The sequence below is a fragment of the Phasianus colchicus genome, chromosome 2 (assembly GCF_987193195.1).
Source record: "Phasianus colchicus chromosome 2, bPhaCol1.hap1.1, whole genome shotgun sequence".
Taxonomy (NCBI): domain Eukaryota; kingdom Metazoa; phylum Chordata; class Aves; order Galliformes; family Phasianidae; genus Phasianus; species Phasianus colchicus.
This window is the reverse complement of record NC_143437.1, coordinates 88244706-88270952: the sequence shown is the minus strand read 5'-3', so window position 1 is coordinate 88270952 and position 26247 is coordinate 88244706. Positions and strand designations below refer to the sequence as shown.

The 26247-nt window shown below is 41.2% G+C and overlaps 1 protein-coding gene across 1 annotated transcript in view; it reads left to right on the top strand.

Annotated features, from left to right (window-relative positions):
• Window positions 1-16983, top strand: part of AGPAT5 (1-acylglycerol-3-phosphate O-acyltransferase 5) — a 56941-nt gene extending 39958 nt beyond the window's left edge. The window contains exons 7-8 of the mRNA XM_031611302.2: window positions 12737-12860; window positions 14433-16983. Coding sequence (XP_031467162.1) covers window positions 12737-12860; window positions 14433-14658 — 350 coding nt within the window. The 3' untranslated portion in view covers window positions 14659-16983. The remainder of the gene's footprint in view (window positions 1-12736; window positions 12861-14432) is intronic.
• The last annotated feature ends 9264 nt before the right edge of the window (window positions 16984-26247 follow it).

Here is a 26247-nt window from a genome sequence, read left to right as displayed (position 1 = left end):
AGTTGAAATGAACTTGAGGCCACAAGCAGCAAGTGCCCTTCACCTTCGTATTTCTTCTAACACTGGCATTTGATGTGATTGTAAATTATCTTTCTTCCTGCTTTTTTTATATGTAGTAATGTATTTTCTTTGTAATTTTTTCAGATTGCTAAACATACCCAGCAACCTTGTAAACACTTCAAGCATTTGGTACAAGTGGGCTTTACTTACTGCATGTAGTATTTTAACCATTTTTAGCATCTTAAGAAACTAGGGTAAATTAGTCATACATTCTGTTCGTTAATAAAAAGTAAGTTCCAAGGTAGTTGCTGGGGAAAACATGGGCAGAAATCTCTGAAATTTGGAGAGTGGTGAGTTGTTTCTTTTCTTTAAAAATTCATTTATTTATACCATCGCTGGAGGGCTGAATGGCATCTTTCATTCCATTTGCAGTTGGTAGGTCCCTCAGCCATATCTGAGCGTGTCTGTTAGTTGGCTCACAGTAGTACTTTCCAGTCTTTTGCAATTTGGATATTAGGGGCAAAATATGTGACATTAGTTCAGCCTTGTGTTTTCTGAGGGACTTGCAGGTAAATTCTTAGCTAACTTATCACTCCTCAGCTGGTCCAGTGTCAGTGTGGGGCTAGTACTTGGTTCCTTCTGCTAAAAATAGTTGCCAGTACAGCCATTTCCATCTCACTTTGTTAATGGGTGCAACTTCTTGATGGTAATGTGAAGTTCATCCTTCCAGATGCTGGTTTTTAGAAGTTCGGGAATTGTCTGTTTTTAAGTTTTCACTAAATTTAAAATTTTCCTGAATAGGTAGGAAACATAACTACTAATGCTGTGTATTAACTCGTGAGTTTTTAGGATAGTTTTGTGGTTAAATATTGAAAGTGGTTTATATGATTTAATGTATTTTGCTGAGGACGTAATCTTCTTTTAAACTTAGTTTTGGAGATTTTTATTATTTAGTTTGTTTGTTTTTTAAAATACATATCCCCTTGAAGATTGACAGCCTCCCTCTTACCCTATCACTCAAGATTCCATTTGAAACAAATGGAATTGTTTCCCCTTCCCTGTAGCATATCTTGTTTCATGGCTGGATTATTAGACTCTTACACTGGACTTTTCACTGCCTGATCGTTAATTAAGCTATTAAAATATCATTACCTAATGATAAAATGGCAAATGTTCAAATTCCTTACAAACCCTCTTCACCTATTGAGCTTTCAAGTTTCTATGAAATATAATTACATAAACAAACCTAGCAAACTGAATTTCCCTGTTGACTGTTTCTTGTGCCTGGTGTCAAGTGGTAATTGGTTTGGGGTGACCACTGCACATCCAGCCTCCTCAGGACTCTGGGACAGGGAGCCCAGCCTTCATGGCAGGGCTACATACACATCAGTCAGGGATGTATCAGACTTACTGGTGAGGCTGGAATGATTACTGTCTCAGGAACAATAAAGCGAGTAACACAGAATGAAGTGAAGCCAACCAGTTGTTATCCATTACAGAGTAGATAAAGGGAATATCCATCCAGAACATTCCAAGTTACTGTGGCAGTCACATATATTCCATATAATATAGATTATGTAGATTAAGGAGGCTTTAAAAATTACAGAGAGGAACATTCCTTTAGACCCTCCAGACACAACATGAAAGAAAAAAAAAAAAGAATTTCTGATGTAGAAGGTCAAGATCATCTCGCTGTTCTCCAACAGTCCAACAATTGGTCTGTTCAGTAGTATAATACAATAAAAAGATTTGAATTAGTATATTATTATTTGAATTGTGTTATTTCTATAATCTTCTTGTTTAAAAAGACTTTCTTAGGAAAAAAAGATCTTTTTTCACCTTAGTAAACTGAAATATCATAGTGTTTACTTGTTCAACAGGATTAAAACCAAGCACAGTACACTAGCGTCTGGAAAAATGACCTTCCCCATCCTTTCTGCATTTGTGCTTAGAGTAGAGCCATGAATGCCAGGAAGGTCTGATAACACGCTGCCTTTTAAGAGCAGGCAAATTATTGTAGTATATCCTTTGAAATGAGTTGAATTTTTTGTGGCTATCTATGCCCTTAAATATTTTATTGGCACTTTCCAGCTGGAAGTTCTGTTTTCAAAGACATAGATTTAATTAGTAGTTGCATACAGTGACATTCCTTGTTGTTAGTGCTTCACATTCAGTTGTAGCTAATGGTTGCGATTTGTATTTTGTACATTTTCTACCATGTATTCATTATTCATTCCTTTTCATTCCAACAAGTTTGGATCTTGTTATGTTTCCAGTGGAATTTTTCCCCACATGGCAACCTCTCCAAAGAGTAACAGTTTCTCACAGACCCCATCCCTCTCCCAGTACTGGAGATGGTTTGTCCTGATCGTTAAAGACAGACCATGATGAGTCCTCACAGGAAAGACCACACTACTGGACTGTATTTATTTGTGACCCTTAAAATTCTAAGATCCAAATAATCACGTAGGCAGTTCATCACAGCTAAGATGCAGTTCATGTTTAAATTCTTAAGCAATTTAGAAGCAAAAGAGGAAAGAGATAAATGCTTGTGCTGGATTTGTTCATAATGTTTTACTATAGCAAAAGCATATATTATCATTCTTCTTAAAAGAACCTAATTTTCCTTCTCCCAAATGAATGTGCTGAGTGTTGTTATCCCGCACTGCTGGTGTTAAGGAGTAGCTCTCATGGGACGTGGGAACTGTTGTCGTTCTTGCACCTGAAAGAGCATTATGCACACATTTACATCTTTATTATTTTGCCTGCAGCCTGGAGGTTTTACCATAACCAGATGGTATTTTTCTGGCCATTGTAGATGAAAGAGTGTGTGAAATAGCAGCATGTGACAATGGTAAACATTGAACAAAAATAGAAAGTACATGTAGGCTCTGTCTTGAAGAAGTCAGAGGAATTCCTGAGAATTATTGACTCTGCTCTATATCAATTCCAGAACAAACACTTTGAAAGCGTGTGTGTGTGCACATTTCTGAAAATCAGTACATCACTTTGATCGGTATAATTTGAGGAGGTCAGACTAGCCAAACTTCCCTGGGGGAAATTACACTTTTCCAAATGTCTGTGCTTTTATTAGGACCCAGTTAGGCTGCAAAGTACAGAACAATAGCAAAGAAACTGGAGCAGTGGAAAGCCGTCTTCGTCTGGACTTTAGCCTGAATTTGATCAAATCTGCTGTCTTTTAATATCCAAAGAATGATAACAAGCACGTAGTTATGGATGTGTTGAAAGAATTAAAAAACATACCATATATGAACTGATAAACAGTATTAGATATATAAAACATTCAAAAATGAGATTTATAATGATGAAGTGACTAATAATCTGTTCAGATCTCTACTAGTTGTCCTTGCGTGAAAAACATTGAAAATTAAATTGCAGTTACTGTAGAGCAATTAAAAGGATATCAGTTAGAAGTGAGGCTGGCCATCAGCATTGGTGACATCTCTGGAGGTCCCTTCCAACCCCTGCAATTCTGTGGTTCGGTGAAGTTTGCAGCAAGTGTGGGATAGCTTTTATGGCTTTTTGGCTTCTATGGTAAATCTAATGTCATGAATTTATTGTGCTGCATCTGTTCAAACAAAATTTAAGCAATTACCTTTCATATTTCATAATGTAAATTTTCCATTGAAATATTTGGAGTAATTTTGATAATAACACTGGTTGGGCAGCAAAATTCAAATGATATTCTATCTTACAATCATGCTTGAAAGGAAAACTCTGATTTTATTTAGTGAAAATTATTAAAATATGACATTTTTAAATGCAGTGATTTTACCTGGTACCACAGCATAAGTAATCATCCGGTTTTAAACTGAATGCCTTTTCACTTGTTCTCTGTAGGATTAGATTTGTCACTTTAGGACCACTGTCATTTCCTATTAAAAGTAGTTCGAGGAGCACAAAAGCCTGTCTGTCAATTTCAAGTGGCACTTTAGGCACAGATTTGTATTTGTGTATCAGTGTTCTGCACATAAAGACTGTCTCGGTAAATGCTAAGTATTTTAGTTCTGTAACAATTAAACATTGTGCTTCTGTTTGTAAATAACAGCATTCACCAAACAGTGGCATCAGTTCATGGGAATGTATACAAGCTTTGCTGTAGTTTCTTATTGGACTCCAAGAACCAGACAAAACAAGTCTGCCAGAGCATGGTTGCCAGAAGGAGTAAGGACATCTGACTTTTTACCTATCTGAAGTAAGAACAGAAAGAGATTTGGAGTTCCTGTAGCCCAGTTTCCTGCTCCCTGCAACAAGGAAACTCAGATGCCTGAGGGTAGTAAGAATAAGGCAAGCATCAGTGATACTACTTCTTCCCAAACAACAATCACTTGTGGATGCTGCTTCTGTGTGTTATAAACATGCCCTCAGTGGGGATAATAACCCCTCCTATTTCCCCATGAGCCCAAGGTGTACTGACAAGTGCCTGTCTGATCATAAACAAGAGCCTTGTGCATCTCTGTTATCTTGAGGCAGTTCCTACTGAGTGTAGGCATCTGTGGCTTACCTTTGGGAATGTAAAATCAAAAGACACAACCGTCATCAGCAAACCTTTGCTAAACAAATCAGATTTTCAAAGTATTTACCCTGGAAGCTTATAAAATCACTCTGCTCCATGTTCTTCGTGCATATGTGCAAGGAATGCCCACACAACATTAATGTACAACAGCTTGAGGAACTCCTGATCCTTATGCAGAAGTGTATCTAAACCCTGAGGATAACAGCAACAACAACAACTTTAACTTCTTCACACCATCAGGTTTGGCCAGAAATACATTGTTGCACTGAGAGGCTGTGTTTGTTTTCAGTTTTGGGGAGTTTTTTTGTACATCAGTCCCTTTTTTTTTTTTTTTCCTGCAGTGTTTGTGGTACTGTTCTCTGTTTATCAAAACAAGCTGGCTGAAGAAAAGGGAAAAGCAGAAATACTAACAGTACTGGCATAGCTCCTAGCAGATCCTGTTTACTGCCTGGAGAGATTATTGTTTTGGATTGTTCCAATCCTCACGTTTCTTCTTTTTTTGTGCGTATGTGCATTACATTTTTTTTTTTTTCTATTTCTGGAACTTGAAAAATGTGTCAGGGAAGACTGAGATATCTGTATGGGGAGTCTTATAAATCTGGTCCTTTCCAGCCACCGTATGTGAGACCCTTCAGGTGTAATCCACAGACCCAACACTATCCAGGCTGTTGCTGACAACCTGTTGATCAAAACTTTTATACTTCTGTAGGAAAGTACAGAATTTGGCCAGCATACAGAATTCACAAATTGTTACAGAGCAGCACGAAGGCCAGAGTACATCTGTTTAAAAAAAGCAGATTAAAGCCATTCAGAGATTGCTTCAGTGAACAGTGATGTGCAAGGACTGTGGGTCTTCATCAAGCAACATCTTGTTCCAGCAACATAGCTTACAGTGACACTCTGCAGCTCTCTGGTGCTGATACCAGTGCAGAAAACTGTATGCACCATTTTTAAATACAAGTTGTAAAAGGTCCTTTATATTTGGATGTCTTTAGAAAGGCATGGAAATATCATTATCTACACTTGAAATCACAGGATTTGTTAAGATGCAGTTCTTATCTGATGTCTTTGGGATCTTTCGTGTTTTTCTTAAGCTTTCACATCTTTCCCTCAGCTTTTGCGGTGCTCAGGGACATGATTTAGCTGAGCATTGGTAGAGTTAGGGTAGGTTGCAATTGGACTAGATCTTTAAGGTCTTTTCCAACCTGAGCAATTCTATGATTCCATGATTCTATGATTCCCCTTCTCCAAACTGAAAATTCAGCCTTTTAAGTATTTCCTTGTTTCTAATGCTGGTGCTTTTCCACCTTAAATGTTTTAGTTGTTCCTTTCTACTGTACTGTTTTCTAATCCCACATTCTCCTTGAGATACAGAGTTCAGAATTGCAAACTCTTTAAACTGTGGGCTCATGATCTTTTTATATAGCTGCAAAGTGGCTCCTGATGCTGCTCAGTAATCTGGGGTGATTTGGGGCTGCTACTATCTAATTGAGAGGATAGTTTCAGAGAATCATCACTGAGCTCCCAAACTATAGCCACCAATTCCAAACTAAGCATCATATTTCAGGTTTTTCTCCCCATACTTGTTTGGACTGAAGCTTGGCTGCCACATTTTTCCCTGTTTGCTCAATTTGGAGGTCCTTTTAGATGCTCCTCATCACCATCTGATATCTGATTTCCTAGAAGAGCTTACGATCTCCTGAAAAAGATCTGAAAAACTGGAGACTTCATTGTCTGCTCATTGGTCACAATGAGGAATAAAACCAATCCCAGCTTCACTCTCTGGAGAACCCCAGCTGCTGGGTTTTTTCCATCCTGAAAAGTGACCATTAAGTCCCTCCATTTGTTTCCTCTCCTTTAAGCAGCTTTTAGTCTATAAAGCATCATTTCCTCTAATCCCATAGCAGCTTAGTTTCTTTAATAGCCTCCAGTGTAGAAGCCTGTCAAAGGCTTTATGAAAATTGAAATATATCATGGCCAGCGAATCCCGTCTATCCGCCTGCTCCTTGACACTGTTGTAGAAAGCCATCAAATTGGTGAGACAGGATTTCCCTTTATAGAATCTATGCCAATTCTTTTCCAGCAGACTGTGATTATCTCTGTGCTTAGCAACCTTACTATAGGCTCTGCTATCTTACCCAGGGATGTAAGACTCTTTGGTTTGTATTTCCCAGAATCATCTCTAAAGCCCTCATCTGAGGAAGGGAAACTCCTCATTTTTTTGGCACAGTGGCTGTTTGTGATTATGGGTTACACATTTTTGCTTTCAAATTCCACCTTTGAGAGCTTTGGGATGAATGCTGTCTGGTTTTGCTGACTTCCTGGCATCTAGCATGTTTATTTAGTCTCATACTTTCTGTCTGTTTACTTATTGATTGAGTTCCTTTGAACAACGTGGTACAACGTGGTATCGCGTTCTGCGATAGGTGTAGGGGTGAGACAATTTCAGCCAGAAAGACCGATGCAGGCAATTATTTGAGCCCCTTTTGTATGGTCTTACCATGCTCTTCACACCTTTGTAATCCAGCAGTCCCACTAGTTCTTTAGCTGGTTTATTGCTTTTGATGTATTCAAACAGTTTAATCATTAGTGCATCCTTTGCATTTTTATGTTCCTTTTCCGTCCTCATAGTTTTAGTTTTACTTTTGGCATGAGCTGATCTGTGAATTTTCTTTCTTTGGACAAACTTTCTATTTTTAAAAGAGAAGGAATAGAATAGTAGCATCCGTAATTTTCCTATTAAGCCATACAGATGGGTTGCACACTTTCAGTTTTCTAGTGTTGCACAGGTTTTATTTGAGTTTCTAATACAAGTTTTGCTAAGTTTTGGTATTCTGGTTTTTTTAACAGCCTGTAGGCTGTCTTCCTATCTCCTATTTCTTCTTGTCTTCAAGAAACATTTAGATGTTGTACTAAGGGTCATGGTTTAGTGGGAAATATTGGTGATAGGTGGATGGTTGGATTGGATGATCTTTGAGGTCTTTTCCAACTTTGATGATTCTATGATCCTGTAGTATTTTGACATTTTATCTTCTCCTCCTCTGTGCCTTCTCCAGTTATAGAGTTCCTTTAATTGCATATGATGGTTCTGCATTTATTTTACTGTTGTTACAGACCACTTTTCACTAATGCTGTGCACTACTCTAGGCCCCATTAGGAATGGCATCTTTCCTTGTGGGTTCTGCAAATAGTTGTTCCAGGAAGCCATTTGCTCTTTTCTCCTCTGCACCTCATCTTGATGAAGCACTGGTGTGGCTCAGTAAAGGAAAAGCTGGAATCTCACACTCCTGCTACCAGTCCTGTAATTGCAGCTCTCAGTCTGGCTTAACACTCTCACTTCTGTCATCAAGCTTATAATCTTGTTAATAAGGCAATCATGACACCATCTAATATATCTATCTAGGATTATTTTTTAGAGATACACCAGGAAATTTTTTTTTGCTTCTGTCTCCTTGTACTATCTTTATGCTACTGTGCTGTATAAAATCCTTTACGTATGCTGCCATGCCCACACCTGTATTTCCCATTCAGTCAAATTCTTCTTTTCTTGTCTTCATGTTAAGGTTTCCTATTTGATGTAGAGGCTTCTGAGTTTTGTCCTTACATTAAATTTTAGCCATGTTCACCTCCTAAGTTTGGCCAACCTGAATGGTTGCTTTTCCTGGCCTTTTACTTTTCCCAACTCCTAGCTGAAGTACTCCCTAAGGCCTTTTCACTGCCAGCACCCTGGCTTAGTTAAGATTCAGGAGAATCCCATTTTTCTTGTATCTAAAGGTCCTCCAGCTGCTAACACACTTTCTGCACTGTGTCCCTTATAGATTAATCTGGAGAAACAGATCTCTCTCTGCCCTTGGTTTGCTTTCCCTTCCAGTGCTGTTCCATTCCAGCATGGCTTTATTTTTCAGAGCAAGCAGTGAAATAGTTTCCTGGCAGCTCAACTTGAGGTGATGGAAAGCACAGAGCTGAGAAACAATGCATTGCTTAAATCTGTGTTTATTTTGCCAATTGGTGGTTAATTTGGTGTACAAAAATAAATGAAAGCAGAGAGAGAGGATTTCATTCTTTTGAGGAGGAGATCAACTGCTTTGATAGCTGAATTTAAGTTCACGCTAATAGAAATTTAAGAAGTAAAGAAAGCATCTGCAGTTCAGAGAGGAATATACATTTGCTGTCATGAGATTGCCTGTCAAACTGTACACATTGTGCTTTGTTACTGAAGAGAGGATGCATTGTTATGTGTTCTAAATATTAGGTTTTTTGAATAAAAATACATTATTCAGATCTCAGTTTCCTGTGATACCACTCTCACCCTATTGCAAACATTACTGAAGTCCGTTAAAATAGGAAATAACTGGGGATTGTTGAAGTGGATTTGACTATATCAGGCTTCCATTTTTCCTTTCTTAATTGTGAAGGACTTTGGCAGTAATGATGAAGCACTTAAAGAGCCAGTGTAAGAGGCTGAAATCTGAGCTACCCTATTGCTGTCATACTGCAAGTACATATAAAACCAGACTTCGTTAGTAATTGAAGACTGGAATATCTGTTTAAGTACAGTGTCACTGCCACAACTTCCTTAAGGGGCAAGACAAAGAATTTGGAGTGCTGAGATAAACTTCCATGCTATCATTAGGAGAAAATTGTTCTAAAGCCATTTATATATCCCTACTCAGTATCAGGCATGTGTAAGTTTTGAAGCTTCTCTCCTTCCCTCACTTTCCCTGGTAGTGTTGCTAACTTAAATAGAATTAATTGACTTTTGAATGTGAGGAGCTGAACACTGACAGAACTTTGCAGAAGTCCCAGCAAGCAAAACAGTGCGTGCAAAATCTTTGTTTGCAATTAAAAACTCTGGGAAACTGGTCCCTATAAACTCTGGGAAATCCTGAAAGTAATTGCATCCCTTTCATTAATTCTAATTCTGCGTTGAATCCTTCATTCCTGGGTTAGCATTATTCTGTCCCACAGGGAGAGGGTTGGCAATTCACAGTTTAAGAAGAGAACTGTAAGGTCCCCTTTATTCTTTTCAGTTCTTTCCTTCTGCTGTGATTGGTCATTTAAGGTATTATAAACATCCTGCACTTGTATCCATTATTTAACCAGATAGAAATCAGAATCAGTCTTGGCCCCCACACAAGTTGTTGATGGTCATTTAAGCCAAAACATGCTTGATCCTTGATTGACTAATACTGTCTCTGGTATGCTTGATTATAAATTATAATGCATGATTTGCACTTATATTTTGTCTTTTGAAGGAGAGTTCAGGCTTGCCTGTTCCTGCTGTTAATTACAACAAATTCTGGCAAATTTAGGGATCTGAAAAGCCTGTCAGATGTTGGCCTTAAGGGCTAATGTCCCAGAAGTTGGATGTAATTTGCACATAATAAATTGCTTCAATAAGATTTTGTTTCTTAGCTTAATTACATAAGTCTTTGGGGAGTTAAGCTAAATGTGAAATTAAGGGTCATGGGACCACCACAAACCTTTAGAGGCTGTGTTGATAAAATCCAGCTGTTTCTTCTCAAAAACAACCTGTCAGTAAACTGTTCTTATCCACTGGTGTTCTTAAGTGATTGCAGTGATATTATGCACCTTAAAAAAAGAAAAAGAAAAAAAAAGACAACATTATTTGCATTAGACCATTAAATGAATTGGATAGTTAAAGACTAATCAGGTTCCCTGACCAGCTTGATTGCACATGTTACAAGGTCAACTGCAGATGTACTGGATGTCCAGGCTTTGGATAAAATGGCTTTGAGTCAATGAGTGGGAATATTGATTCTCTCTAGAGAAGTCCTTATAGATGCAGATCACACAGCCTTGAGCGGGGCTGTACTTAATTGCAAAGCTGTGGAGAAGAGCATTGGGATTTGCATAGGTGGGAAGAAGAAGTTTTAGGATCTTCACATCTGTGGACAAAATGTAGACTGACTGAAGAAGACCAGTGCAGGGTGTAGAAAGAAGCAGCTTGCACTGGAACTTTAGTGTAGAGGAAATAGCAGCAAGGCTTAAGTATTTTTGGAGCGGGGGCTTATTTTAAAGCAAATTAGTGGTGTTGCTACATTTCAGACTTCGATGGGGAAACTATTCCTTTCAAAATATCAACATCTTACTTCATGTTTGTTAACCTGAGTTTGATAATGCACTCTGTTGCTATCTTTAAATAATCAAATACCAGTCTTTTTTAAGAAGTATAATGTTAGTTTTAAAATTATCACATGACTATTAACAATCCTCTCATCTAACTTAGAATTTCACTTTTGTAATTTTCTTTAATCATTCATGGCTGAGATTATAAATAACATCAGGAAGGAGCCATTAGTTCCTATACAGAAAAACCTGTGTGCTATGAATAAAAAGAAACATTCACCATACAACACGTAGAACATTTGAAATATATTTTAAACCTAGACCTTCAGCCAGAGCTGAATATGCATGACAGAGATGCTTTTTATAGTAGTACAAAAAAACCCACACCATTTGGCTTCTAGGCACTTGTTTTCTGTAATGCAGATCTGCGTATTTTTAGAATGTCCCAAGTAATAGGGTAATGTCCTTCCAAAAGCGGATTTATACATCAGTGAACATTATAAGCAGTTAAGATACAGACAATATGTCCATCCTTTTAAAATATTGACAATACACTTCTAGGTGCTTGTAGAGTGAATGACCTTCATATGGTGTCTTGGATAGAATCCCCAGAGAATCAGATCTGGAAAATCCTTTCTGAGCATTAAAAGCAGACAGGAAAACCTCTTCTTGGATACATGAACCTTGATTGCATCGTGGCTAGGAAAAACACTGTGCATGAGCCTGAAGATAGTGGTGTGTAGATATCATAATTCTGGACCTCCAGGTCCTTCACTTGCCTGCCACCTATTAGCTGTAGCTAGAAGATGGCTTTGCTAAATCTTTAAGAGCAGTGCTACATTTAGCGTTGGTTCTGTTTGCCATAGCTAGGAGGTGGGTTTGTTTCTGGTTGGAGCCCTTGGCCAGCCCTTGAGCTGATGGCAGACAGTGTTTCTCTCTGTGTGCTGAGGTCTGTATAGTGAAGGACTCTCTCTGCATGAGGACTAGACACAGTCTGCATCAACATGGCCTAAGACTTTACTGATCCCTTTATCTCTTCTCCTTCCATCTGTCTTTGCAAACACGCATAAATGCATTTGCGTGAACAGGCTTTTAAAATTCCTTAAGGCAATTTCTAGTATATGATAAAGATTATAATGTCCTTAAAAACAGAATAATCTTGCCAAGACAGAAAGCAAACGTGAGGAATATCTGCTTTGACAGACAATAATAAAGATGTACATGCGGTGACAATTATTTTGCACAGACATTCTTTGAGATACCCCTAACAATTATGGGTCAGAGTCTTCTGTACATGTACATGACTGTCCAAAAAAATGTCAACAACCTGAAGGGACCACCCAGTCTGTGTTAGATTTGTTGCCCATCTTTATAGTAGAAAGGCACTTCTCCCTTTTCAGAATATGAAAGTTGTCCAAAATTCCAAGTACTTCCATGCACACATCATTAATCTTTTTGTATGGGGATGCTATCATTCCTGCAATCCCTGTTGCTACTGATATATGCATATTAACAGACAAATGCTGATGGATTTTTCATGCCAAATGTAGTATTCTACCTTTTATTTCTTGTAAGATATTCCACAAACCATTTGGATAATGGCGTTTTATCAGGAACTGGCTTAATGCTTGCTACATTTTTCCAGGGAAAAATTGAGGAAATGGGGAAGGGGAATTGCAGCAGGGCTATTTTTCATCATCCAGGAGCAAACAAGAGTTAGATTTTACTAAGAGAAGAAAAGAGGATTGCTAACTTTGATCCAAATTGCAGGCTTGATAACTTTGTTGCAGAGAAGTTACAGCATCAAACAATACAGAGCGAGCAGATTGCTGCTGAGGTAGAAGTGTGATGTTTTCCTGCTGTGCTTTTTAGAACATTCTTCCGTGCCACACCTGATAGCCAGCCCTTCAGAACAGCATGTAGGTCAGAGGGCTGCTAAGTTCAGTGAGGCACTCAGAATTCAAACATAATTAGGGAAGGCTTTTGAAAACCAAAGTTAACCTTTCGAGGCATTTAACAGCTGTGAGGTCAGACTTTCAGCATATTTTAGATGAATAAATGCTGTACAGTGTTTCTGTAACTCGGCCTTGTTATTTTGTTCTCTTTTAGAGTTTCTTTGCAAGGAATGCCCAAGAGTTCATATTTTCATTGATCGAATTGAACTGAAGGACATTCCAGAAGAGCAGATGTATATGAGAAGGTGGCTTCATGAACGTTTTGAAATAAAGGATAAGTGAGTAGCATTGAGCTGAACTTTCTGTTTCAAGAGGCTTGCTTTCTTCTTTGATATTTATAGATATGCCTGTGATCTCTGTGTTACCAGTAGTGCAAGCTGTAGGACTTTCTGAGGACAAGTTGTGTTGATACGCCTGTGCATGTTATTTTTAATACCTCTGTGATTAAAGCTAAAATCCATAGGTTTTAGGCCTTTCTTAGAGCTTCAGAAGTGTGTTCCAGGCCAGACTCATACTCAGAGTTATATATAATTTATGTTCCTGAGGCTGAGTCGTGTGCATCCAGCAATGCAAGATTCTCAAGGCAAAGAAGCAAAGAGAAAGGAGATTTGCTCTGGCTTAGTAATTACCCTTGTGGCTAGACCTTCCTAACTTTGGTAGGTCTTGATCCAATCTCTTTTACCAAAATTGTGCATGCATCTTCCATCAGGTAGTGATTGGATAAGAACAGAAGTAATCCACAGGCGCCTGCCATCTATTCCTATTGCCTACCATGGGAAATTAGGTAAATTTTTAACTGTCCCAGCCACCTTTGAATCATGGCACAAGCGCTTGGATCTCTCCAGCATCTCTAAATAAGGTCACTAATGAGCATTGTGTGCCAAAATAAAGATGTACCTAGATGTGGGATTTAAGTATTGTCAGATGTTGATTTGCCATGTCCAAAGTCCAACCTAAGGGAGCTGAATCTTTTTACCTTCTAAATCACTGAATATGTTACGTGAGTCAGAAATTTGCCAGGTACTTCAGGTGTGCTTGCTTTAAAATTATTCTGGCATTCCATGGAAGAGTAAGTAAATGGATGAGTTTGACCTGTGATTTTTGAAAAATTAACACTTATCTGTAAACATGGCACTGTTATTAAAGTGACTTCAAAGTTGAGAATCCGTAGGTAATTTCATTTCCTAGACGAGGAACTGGTATGTAGCACGGAAGGCTGTTCAGTGTCCCACAAGCAGTCTTCTAGTGAAGACCTGCAAAATAGAACAGTGATCGTCTTCATCCCATTGTAGACTCCTGTTGACTGGAATCCTCCCTGGTACCAAAATAATCTGTCGTGCACATTTAGAACTGCAAAAACCTAGAATTTTCAAATTGTTCATTATTGTTTATGAAAGATAGAGAAAAAAATTACTACTAAACCTGTAGTGTCACCTTTTACTCGTGTGTTTGACTTCCAAAATACTTTGTCCTGTGAGTCCTTGTTATTTATTAGTTTATTTCATGAAGATACTTTACCTCCCACTTCAATTTCTAATGACTGTGTGATATTTTATCCTAAGACATTGCCCAGTACTCTTGGCTTATTTGCTGAATCCTGAATGAAGAGGGTTATTTTTCAACCTTTATATCCAATATTGAAATTGTTCCCTAAGGAAAATACGCTTTTACTGCTGACAGGGCTTCAGATTGAGTGCTCTGATGCTTGATGTTACTTTTAGACCGCATTCTTAAAGCATACCAATTGTTTGAACGTGCTGCAGATGAGCTGCTACCTATTGTTAAATTGTTGGATAAGCAACATGTCATCAGTAGCAAAAATATGACCATCTACTTTTCTCTGTTTATAGGTTACTAATAGAGTTTTATGATGCAAAGGATTCTAAAAGAAGAAACAAGTTCCCTGGAAAAAGTGTTCATTCCAAATTAAGCCTCAAGAAAACTTTGCCATCTTTGCTGTTTCTAGGTGGCCTGACTGCTAGTATGCTTCTGACAGAATCTGGAAGGAAACTTTATGTAAAAACGTGGATATATGGGACTCTAATTGGCTGCCTGTGGGTTAGCATTAAACCATAAGCAGATGTTGTCTCCGGTCAGTATGATGTGCTGTCTTTTCTTGCACATTGCACCAAACTTTTTCCCAAATTTATAGTAAAAACGTGTAAATAAAGCCTTATCGACTGAACATTGGAAATAATAGAATTTGTGACCTAAGCCTCTGTGTGGTTGGTCTGGGGAAAACAAATGTAGTTTTTCAAATTTGCTACTCATTTTTGCTGGAATAACGGCAGATAAACTGGGTCGTATGATAAATGGCTTTCCCTATGAACTAACACCCATCTCTATCTGCAGATGAAGTATGAGTTATGCGTAAGGGTGTCTTAAGTGGACCTGTGAATGTATTTACAGAGATTAATTTAGGTTATATATTTATTCTTCTGATATTCATGTTGAATTTTTGTTACTCCTTGGTGCATTGCAGCAGCTCAGTTGCATCTGCCCCAGCTGTATCGCAAGTAAAATCAAAACCTTTTTTTCTCTGGAATTTTGTTTTTCAGTTTCAACTAAATACTGTGTTCTCAGAAAGGGCCTGGAAAGCTGGCAAATCATGAGACGCTCCCTAAAGCAGAATAAAACGTTGATGGGGAAGGAGCTCTGTTTATCTAGTGCATGATTTTTGATTCTATTGCAGTATTAGCCGATTATTTTACATATGCAAAACATAAACCTTACTGAGCAAACAGCTTATTTTGCGCACCCTGTATCTGTGCATAAAAGGAATGTGTGCAGTATAATGACATGGTTTTTTATTTTGTGGCCTAGCCGGGCTGTAGCCCTCCTTGTGTCTGCTTTGCCCACAGTGCGTGGGGCCTTCCAGCTGGGCTCACAGATTCGCCATGTCCACGTGCCATAAGCAGCAGTGAGCGCTCACAACTCCCTGTTACCTCACCAGCGTTGGGTGTGAGCTGTGCCCTCTGTGTAACACGCAGACCCACGGTAGCTTCAGGAGCGTGGGTTATGGTAGCAAGCAACCTTCAGGTGTCCCTGTGAAATACGAAGCACGTGCCTTTTCCCGCTAGTCTGACTTAGCCTGATGTCTCATAAGCTGGCACCCATCTCAGTGTCGTAGTATCACATTCGATTTCCAAGGCATCCCAGGCGATGCAGATTTCAGGGGGACTGAAGTTACAGGGTTGATGAATAAAACTTGCACAACAGTCTAGGAATGAAAGAAATGTGCATCCTTTCACCTGCCTGAAAACGTACTTCTAAAAGCAGAATCACCAAACCTTCACTATCAGAAAGTCTGTGATTGCCACAGCTGGGATTTTTGTTGGGGAAATGCCATTTCCTGATATCAAGGGAATTGTCCATATGTACAGCAACAGGGTAGGAAAGAGGATGTATTTTAGCTTCTTCCACTAAGGAATCAGACTCCCTGTGTGAAAATGATGAAAGAACTAGAGAATATTTTTGTATCACACTTGCAAGCTTTAAATGTGCACCTCTTTTTTGCTTTGGTATGATTTGTATTGCATTAAAATCCACAATGAATTAAAATATCTCTCTGAAGATTATAACTCCATTTTTCAGATTCCACCGTTGCCAATTAATTGGAGATACTGCTTCTACTGCGGATTTTGTTTCTTGTTGGCTTTTTCTTTGTTTGATAGAATGATGACAGTTCCACCTTAAAATCATTTGGTACAGCTTTCAGGTTGCAGCTCTGTGTCCTCCCATAATGGATTTTGTCACTGGAGTTATTTATATCGGTGATTGATTCAGGATATGTTGATGAACCATGTTAAAAACAATGACTGGGAACAATGTAGAAAAACAGTATTGTTATGAGGCTGTGAAACCAGAAGAAAAAAAAAAAGCCATTTTATGTAACAGCCAAATGTGCTCACTTGTAGCTCTTCCTATGCTCCTCTGACCATTGCCAGTGAGTGTAACCTGAAGGCAGTGTTATTGAGTTAGTTTGATTTTGAATCATGGAATGAAATTCTACTCTGTCATGATTAAATTTCTTTGTAGCAGCTAAGAATAACATTTAATTACACATCAGAAGTATACGCAGACAGCTTAACTCATTTGTAGAAAAATAAATGCTGTTCTGGAGAGCCTAATTACCACAAAATACTGGACCTCTCTTACTGTTTACTTGTCAGGAATATAATTGACACAGTGCAACAAGCAGGATGTTTATTTTGAATGTTACTTTCTATGTTACTCTTAGTTGTTTTTTTTTTCCTTGCAATTAATTTATAAAGTTTTGAAACTGTAATTTGCTGATGTATTTGGCACTGGGAGTATCACATGCTATTTCTAAATATGCACTGATATTAACTTGAAATATTTCTTCATTAAAATAAGAAGAGCTGATGCTCATTCAACTTTTCTGTTCTGTCTGCTTGATCCATTTTTTCTATGTTCTTATGTTTGCTATTCACAGAATAAGGACATGTGCGTGGTTTTGAGTCCTTGGTAAAAGCATTTGTGTAAGAAGGAGTCAGTGAAAAGAAAACATCCTTGTCCTTTTCTTCTTTTTTTTGCAGCTAAAATGTGTCAGAACTACTTTGTGCTTTGGATCCCAACTCGGTACAAGAAGGACATAGAACTCTTGGAGCAGGTCCAGAGGAGGGCCACTAAGATGATCAGAGGGCTGGAGCACCTCTCCTAAGAGGAAAGGTTGAGGGAACTGGGCTTGTTTAGCTTGGAGAAGAGAAGGCACAGGGGAGACCTCATTGCAGCCTTCCAGTACTTGAAGGGAGCATTTAAACAGGAGGGTGAACAGCTGTTTATGAGGGTGGATTGTGATAGGACAAGGGGGAATGGTTTTAAACTGAGACAGGGGAGGTTTAGGTTAGATATCAGGAGGAAGTTTTTCACACAGAGAGTGGTGACACATTGGAACAGGTTGCCCAAGGAGGCTGTGGATGCCCCATCCCTGGAGGCATTCAAGGCCAGGCTGGATGTGGCTCTGGGCAGCCTGGTCTGGTGGTTGGTGACCCTGCACATAGCAGAGGGGTTGAAACTGGATGATCATTGTGGTCCTTTTCAACCCAGGCCACTCTATGATCCTATGAACTCAGCCAACACATAGCCAGTTGGGCTGTAATAGCTTTTACATCTGCACCAGTTGCTGCTTATTAATAATGTTCATTCAGGTGCAGAACCACAACAAGCAAGAAATGGGCTCTGCTGCAGTGGGTCTTGTATAGCCAACTCTGGACATAAGCAGGAGATGGGAAGAGGTACTGCAAACACATGAAGTGTGTATCAGTAGTAAATGTCATGTAAGTTTTAGTGATGTGTTATATCTGAGGAGCGACCTGCATTCTCAACAGCACCTCTTATTATTCCTGTTGTATCTGCGCCCCTACAAAGAGATTTCCCTCCACGCAAATATTGTTCTTCTGTGTCAGATGTATGTAAACCTTTGGTATTCAGCAGCACTCAACAGCTGTTAGTTACAGAATTTCACATTTATGCTTACTTCTGTGGAAGGAAATGGGCTAATAAGGAAACATTAACTGAAATAATGGAGAACATAAAAAGTGAAGTAAGATAGAAAACTAAAGTGATGCTGTGATAAAGAAATGACTGAGCAGGATGGCAGGGGAAGATGGAATGAGAAAGAAGAGAAAGACGAGTCCAAATCAGACATTTCTCCAAAGCTCTGTGCTTGGACTGGCTTTATGGCTGCTCCAACTTACTGCAGCCTTTTGCTGTCTCCTCCAAAGCATTATTCTTTGATTTTTCTCCCTTCAGTATACCACTCTTCCCCCTGCAGCATACCACTACAACTTGGCAGGAGCATATTTTTAGTACTTAAAAATTGGCACCTGATTATTTTGGCATTTTGGAGCACATAGACTGTATACTCACCTTGAGGGATGGAAAGGTAACTATTTTAGGAGTGGATAATGAAGGAGCCAGGAGGAGGTTTGGGGTTTGGGGATTAGTGTTGCTAAAAATGATGAAAGGCTTCTCCCCTCCCCGACCTCCAAATAAAAAACCCTTCTAATGGCACAAATTTCAGGTCAGCCATGCCTGAGAAGGCAATGGAAAAAACAGCTAATGGGTTTGAGATCTTGTCACCTTCTTTATAAAGTCTTTATAAAGGCTTTTCCATTGTAAATATGGATAGCAGTGGTTAGCTGTAGGTCAGCTTGGCTCTGATGACAAGGCTTGGAACATGATGGGGTTTCTCTTGTCCTCATTCTTTTCACGTCCTTGTCTGTCTCATCAGCTTGGAGCTCTAGCAAAGGAGATCTTAGCATTTTCAGAATTTGCTAAGCATACAACAGCAAAAAAAGAAAGAAAAAAAAAAAAGAAAAAAAAAAAAAGTTATTTTAAGTTTGTATAATGGTAGATGACATACAACTGAAACAAAATACATAATAATCCAGTGAAGGAAAAGCAGCAGTAACCTAATGCAGAAAGATTAGAAACATCAGCTCCAATCCAGCAAAAATCACATGTGATTGATTCCAGGGAAGATCTGTTTTCCATGTGGGGACAAATTTCCTTGTCACCGTGGTGAATGTTTCTCCTACCAGTCCTCTTTCAGTCCCAGATCTGTACCTCCACCCTTGCTTGACTGGTCTGGTGTTCTCCTAACAGAATCCCTCATCACCAGAGTGTGATTTTTCAGACACTGCTGTGATTCTCAGGTTTCCTCCGTTCTCCTCTCTGACCCCCAACTATTTTTCTACTTGTATTCAGCTAGATAAACTGCTAATGGATCATTGTTGCTTACCTCCTTCAAGCTACATTCTCCTCTTAAGGACTGTACTGGGTGAGGAAAGCCTCTGGCTCCTTGTGAAGAGGCTGAGACATGTTGCTAGTGTCTGAGACACGGATTTTGCTGTTTAGAGAGGTTATTTGTAGGTCTGTACTGGATGTGTTGGATGGGTTTCTCCTTCATTTCCATTGGAATGTGCTCTTCCATTGACAGGCAGTTTGCACAGCTGTAAGTAAATACACAGGCTAGAAGCTACCCTTAAAAATGATCTTCCTGGCACATATTTGTAATATGAAAACTTTGTTAGTTACGCTTGTACAAACTGTGTTTCACAGCCATTCTGCTTCCCTTTTATCTTGTGTGGGAACTCAGCTTTCGAATGGCATTTTGATGCCTCGTGTTTGTCTTCCCTGCATGACTAATTCAAACCAGAATTGCTTTAACCTGTTTGCCTCCTTAGGAGACTAGCCCAAAATAACACAAAGGAGACAGATGTCCAGAGGCAGAAGTTGCTGTCTGGCTGTGTGGTGCCATCCCTAACTCCTGCCCCCGGGTAGAAGACAGAGGAATGTCCAAATCCCCTGCCTCTGCTCAGCCACTGGTCTAGGGTGTTTCTTTACCTGAAAATGAAGAGCCTAAGGACAAAGTAGAGCCAGAGATTGTCCCTGTTCGTGCTGGCTGTTGTAGCCTGGAGGCTCTGGTTACAAAATGAGGGAAAGGGGGAAGGATTCTGTTTCGAAGTGGTGTTCATATCTGAACTTGAGCCAGCAATGCACTCAGGTGGCCAGGAAGGCCAAGGGCATCCTGGCTTGTATCAGAAGTGGTGCAACCAGCAGGAGCAGGGAAGGGATTGTCCCCTTGTATGCAGTGCTGATGGGACTGCAGCTCGAATATTGTGTTCAGTTTTGGGTCCCCCACTGCAAGAAGGGTATTAAGTTGCTCAAGTATGTGCAGACAAGGGGAATGAAGCTGGTGAAGGGACTAGAAAACAAGAGTTATGAGGAGAGGCTGGGGAACTGGGATTGTTTAGTTCGGAGGAGAGGAGCCTGAGGGGGAGACTACATTATTTTCTACAGCTACTGAAAAGAGTTTGCAGCAAGGAGGGTGTTGATCTCTTTTTCCAGGTGACAAGTGATGGGACCTGGAGAAAGGCCTCAAGCTGTCCTAGAGGAGGTTCAAATAGGTTATTGGGAAGAATTTATTCATGGAGAGAGTGGTCAAGCTTTGGAACAGGCTGCCCAGGGCAGTGGTGGAGTCCTCCTCCCTGGAGATATTTAAGGGAAGTGTGGATGTGGCTCGGTGACAGGACTCAGAAGGTCAGGTTGATGGTAGGACCTGGTGATTTTGAAGGTCTTTTCCAACCCAAGTGATTCTCTGTTTCTGTGATTTTCAGAGTGGGGTTTGTTTGGATCAAACCTGTTACCTCAAGGGCTCCAGCAGATGCAACCCTTTTCACTGCTACACCAGCTTTGGTCCTAGAGTTGCTGCATCAAGACCCTCCTTCCCCCATCTTTGTCAGATCCTCCCATGAAGGTTGAAATTGCCAAAGTGATTTTGCTCCTCTGGATGCAGCAAGCCTCTGGCGTGTATAGCTGTGCAGCTGTTTCATCCAATTGGGACCACAGGGGAAATAGAGAGGGAAAAGTTAATTTGCATTTGGCAAGATGTGAGAGTTAACACTTCAGTGATCTCAGAAAGTATCGAGTGCTGTTCAACATCATTAGGCACAAATAAGAGAATATGCAGAGTTCTCATTCCTGAAACTTGAACTTAAGGTATTAAGTTAAATTACTTTTCATTCTGTATGCATAATACTCCTTGGTTAAGATTTTTCACTTATGTTTTAACAAGCATTGACATCCATATTCTAGGAGACACATTATTGGCATTGCCCTTATATTAGTTTGCTCTCATGTCTTTCAAAGTCTGATTTGATGAAAAGAGTATTAAAATGTACTTCTTGTCACATGAAGAACATAAAAAGTTTGTTCTACGTCAGGGTGCTTTAATAAATTGCTCTTGATCACAAAGTGTTCAGTTGTTATGGTCAGGTACTGATAAAAGGGGGAAAGATATTTAAAAAACACTTTGTTAATAGGGAGGAAGAATAAATTAAAATGAAGAATTACTTCCTCCTGAAACCACATAATTGTACATAGGACTCAGTTGCAGTCCTAGGCTCGTCTGCTCTTCTAATAGCAGAAGATTAAATGCAGGTGAAAAACATGATCTACGCTGCTTTTTAAAAGGACAAAAAAGTAAAAAAATTGCTGAAGGAACGGTGCTTTTATTGTCCAAAAAATGACCAGAAAATATTCCAAAGACCTGACAAGTAATTTTGCATAGCAAATAGTCCTAGTGCCAGTACAGGATATGGTATTGTCCTCTGTGTTTAAACAGTAATAAGAGATTGTGTCTATGTATCCTGATACTGTCAGTTGTATTCCTGTCCTGTGACAAGATAACAACTGATGCAAGGAGCTGCAATATCTAAAAAACATCCCATTCTGCATCACCATGTTGGGGATTCCAAGTGGCTGCTGTCACTCACTTGGCAGTGTCTGCTGTAGAAGGCAATAGGAACATGTACAGCACATCCATAGCCTGGATAGAGGGATTTCTGGTAGAGCAAATGTACTTCATGGATCAAGTATCTTCATTGCATTTCATGGTTGTCCAGTGAGCACTTCCGTTGTGTTTTGTTTTGCAAAGTTTTGGAGCTTTTTAATACATTCACTGTGATAGCATCAGGAGATGTATAATTCTGCCTTTGTAACCAGGCATATTTAATGCACATTCACTAAGGTGTGGGAAGGCCATCTGAGTGAGAACAGGGAGGAAGAAATAATGAAGCCCCTTGCATCCTTCCCTGCACATGGTCTCACGCTGCCTTGCAGCCTTCGCCTTTCATTCTCATTCTGATTTCCCCCAGCCTCCTCACATTCCTGCCTTTCCCAGCATTCTGCCAGCACTCACATTGTCCACTCCTCTGAGTTCAGTTCAGCTGATGTCTTTCCATAGCCCAGATACAAGCAGGTTAAAAGTCATAAAACAAAAAAAGTCCCCACACCTTCGACTCCAATGTTGGGATTTTGTAAGGGCAGCCCTTCTCCTTCAGCCCCAACCTGGAGTGTGTCCCACAGCAAGGATCTCACCGGAGAATGAACCCAGTGAGCTCTTGTAGGCTCTGCCGAGCACATCTGAGCGACAGCTGCTCTGGTTTTCTTCCAAAGCTTTACAGAATTGGCCAAAGTGGGACAGACTTTCCACTGAGATTGCAGAAAGTCCATCCCAGCTGTAAGGTTGCTACTCTGTCCCATTCCAAGTCCCCCTTCCAACAGAAGGACTTCCAAAACAGTACTACAGGTTTTCAGGGGGGATTGCCAGAATACTGGGAGGGGGACATGGGCTCTCCTTTGTGTTAAACCTGCCTATGATTAGGCAAAGGAAAAAGGATGCTCTCAGACACATCTAATTTGTTTGGATGAGGGCTCTGAAGAGAAGTCAGCAAACGTATACCTGGTAAGGAAAGTTTTGGCACTGGGGAATTGGGCAAACGAATATGCAAGGCACTTCTACATCCTACATACTTCTGGGCTGTCCTTACCATAGGCTGCAAATGTAGCCTGGATTGCTCCCTGCCTCAGCTTTGAGCTTCTGGATAATTTAGACAGAAGGACTGACATGGGGTCAGCTGTGGTTGGGCCAGGTTTGAGTTCACACTTGGTTTTAACCAGGTCTCTTCAGTGAGTCTCTTCTGTTGCTTGACAGAGCCGAGAGTCTCCCATCTGCGTTGGGAAGTTTGGTCATGGGAGACAGACCTGGTAACACCAACATATGCTGGGTACTTAAATCAGGTTATAAAGGTTTATATAGACCAAAGGATTGAAGCAGTGAGCAGCTAAGCCATGTACAGAGCACTTCAGTGTGTGTTTCTCTCCCTTGTGTAAAATAAATACTGCATTTTCTCCACTGGGCATTAATTTCTAGCAGCTCTTTGTGAGCACACCTACATCACCAGAAGCACCAGTGTGTTTCTAAAGTGATGCTCAGGTCCTCCTGCCATCCAGGTGAGGTCAGTGCTGCTAGAACTGGGTTGGTTGGCTGGTATTACTGACATACACCTGGAAAATGTGATAGTCTGGCTATAAAATGCCTCAGAAACATGAGGCGTGATGAAGAGGGGAAGAATGCATCCTTTAACTAAAATGATTCAGCTGTCTCTGCAGCATGCAGGTTCTCAGCTATGCAGCAGGCACATAGTGGTATCCCCTGGCTCGTGGGACTCTTTTTGTGGGTCTCCATACTTTCCCCAGCTCCTCAGGCAGGCGGCCACAGCTGGAGTCTGCATTTGTGTGCTGTGCAAGCTGGTGATGAGAGGCAGTGCTGCGAGGCCCTGGTGCTCCACCATGTCTCACGTCACTCTGCCCTGGCTCAGAGGGCCAATGGTTTCACCTGTGTTCAGAGAGGAGCCAAGGAACAGCTCCCTGCAGACAGAAAGGAGCAGTTCGTACATGCTGAGAGGCTTGTCTGGTGTTTTTTAGGGCTGAATTCATTCGCAACAGCAGCAGATCAGCCAACCCCAGGATTTGGGCCCAGTTGACCCCTGCAGTTCTTCCATGAGTAGAGCTGCTGTGCAGAAGGGCTGGCAGCACCATTCCCACTTACCAGCCGGGTGCAGGGCTGTAAGGATGCTGCTGTTACCCTGCAGAACCCACATCAGGGGCTCAGTGCACTCACAGCCACAGCACCTCACCTACGGCCCTGTGCTCCTGCTGCTGCATCAGATGGCACGTATGGAAGATTTGGGCACAAGGATTGCTGTGGCATCAGCAGTGTTTTGGGCCAGGGTTGTGTTTTAATTGAGTCTCTGCAGCGTGTCCATTTTGTTTCTAGACAGAGCTGAGAGTCTGCAGAGACCTGAACCAGCAGCACCACGCATGGAGAGTGGGAGGGCTGGCAGGGTACGGCCGTGAGAGCCCAGGAACCGCAACGTAAGAACAGGAAAGGAGTCGGAAAAGAGGGCTGCGATGAATATAGTGTGCGTTCGAGAATCTTTGATGCCCATCACTGCGGTGTGATTCTGCGAGCGCGGCACACGCTAGCATCTACCACCACCTCGTGGTGAGCGGCCGGACATCGGCTTCCGTGTTGAGTGCTGCCGGGACGGGGAAGGGGCAGCGAGAGATACTGCTGGCACAGGGGGCTGTGGGCACCACTGAGCACCGCTAACCGGCGGCGGTGGGCAGCACCTGGGGCTCCTGGCCTGGCCGCCCCGATAGCAGAGGCAATGTGAGCCCAGGGATGCTCCCCGAATGTCCGACTCAGCGCTCACTGTGTGAGCAGGGGGTTGATGCCTCCTTCACCCACACAGGGGGTGGTGAGGCACTGGAACAGGTTGCCCAAGGAGGCTGTGGATGCCCCATCCCTGGAGGCATTCAAGGCCAGGCTGGATGTGGCTCTGGGCAGCCTGGTCTGGTGGTTGGCGACCCTGCATGTAGCAGGGGGGTTGAAACTAGATGATCATTGTTGTCCTTTTCAATCCAGGCCATTCTGTGATTCTATGATTGGGTTCAATGTACTGACCCACCTAGGGTCTGTAGGAGTAAACTCCTCTTTCCTTTGGTTTCCTGCTTTTCAGCAAAGCCAAGGAGAGGAGGAGAGGTCCCGTACTTTGCCTTTCATCTCCTCTGTTACTTTGAGCGCTCACCAGCGTGGGCTGTTCTGCCTCTGGAGGCTGTGCCAAGCTTCCTGCATGCCTCCTCTCCCTTCTTGGCTGTCCAGCCAAGCGAGAGGGTGTCTGAAATCTGTGGGCAGCCATTAGCAGGCCTCGAGTTACAGCCCAGCAGACAAAGCACTTGGCATCATGCAGGTCTCAGATAGCTCGAGACAGTCCCGATACTCACAGCTACAGCTGGCCTGGGCTCCTTCATCTCCTCGGAAGCAGCCTCTGCTCCTCCCTCTGGGGGCTGCTAAAAGAAATAGCAGAGCTGCCAAAGCACTTCACCATGCAACTGCAGAATGTGCGTGGTTTGTATTTGGTGTTTCAGCATCCTCTCATAGGGTATTCTGCCCTTCTCTCTTTGGGCCATGGGTTTGGGGAGAGATCTGCCCTTCTGTAAGGTCGATTTTCTCCACCTCTGTTCTCCTGATATACAGCAGATAGGGAGCTGAGGAGAGCAACGGAAGCTGTTATATTTAGCAATGTTCCCACAGAAAAGATTGGTCATGTTAGGCAACATCTGATGCATTTCATCTAAATGTTATGCTGTGATCCAGGAATTTCCATTGCCCAAGCAAACAAGAAGCCCAGGAAGAGTAATTATGAGCCTTCTTTTAGAAGGAAAAACCTACACCGTGGTTAGGCTAGGCATGCTGGAAGCTCTGTTCCTATCTTACTTTGGAAAGTCCTGAAATGCATCATGTGCATACACCTCAAAATTCACTGCCACTGCCAAAGCTGCAGGTTCTGCACAGGACACGGACACGGCCTGAGGTTCTCCCTGTTTTTACATGTGGCACATCACTCCCTTTGTGTTCAGAGACAACGGCTCTTCTCCAGTTTTCAACAAACTTGCACTAAATCTTGGAGTCACTGCACTGCTGCAAGTTTTGTTTTGCTCTCAGCTCATTCTCTGTGGTGTTAATGACCTCTTCAGCATTCCTAGTGCTTAACTTCCCATGCAGAGTGATGTGTGATGAGACCAGGGCTGCATTATGTTATGTTCTAACAGCATTTCTCAAACTGATAAAAGGAAATACCTGCAGCAGGGCCAGAACATTCAAGGCATCCTGGGATGTGTTCAGCAGCATGGCACACAGCTTTGCACATTTCTGTCTGTGTGGCCATGCTCAAAGGAAACTGCAGAGCAACAAAGGGAAAGATTTGTTTCTTCTCATGGTGGAGGACCAGG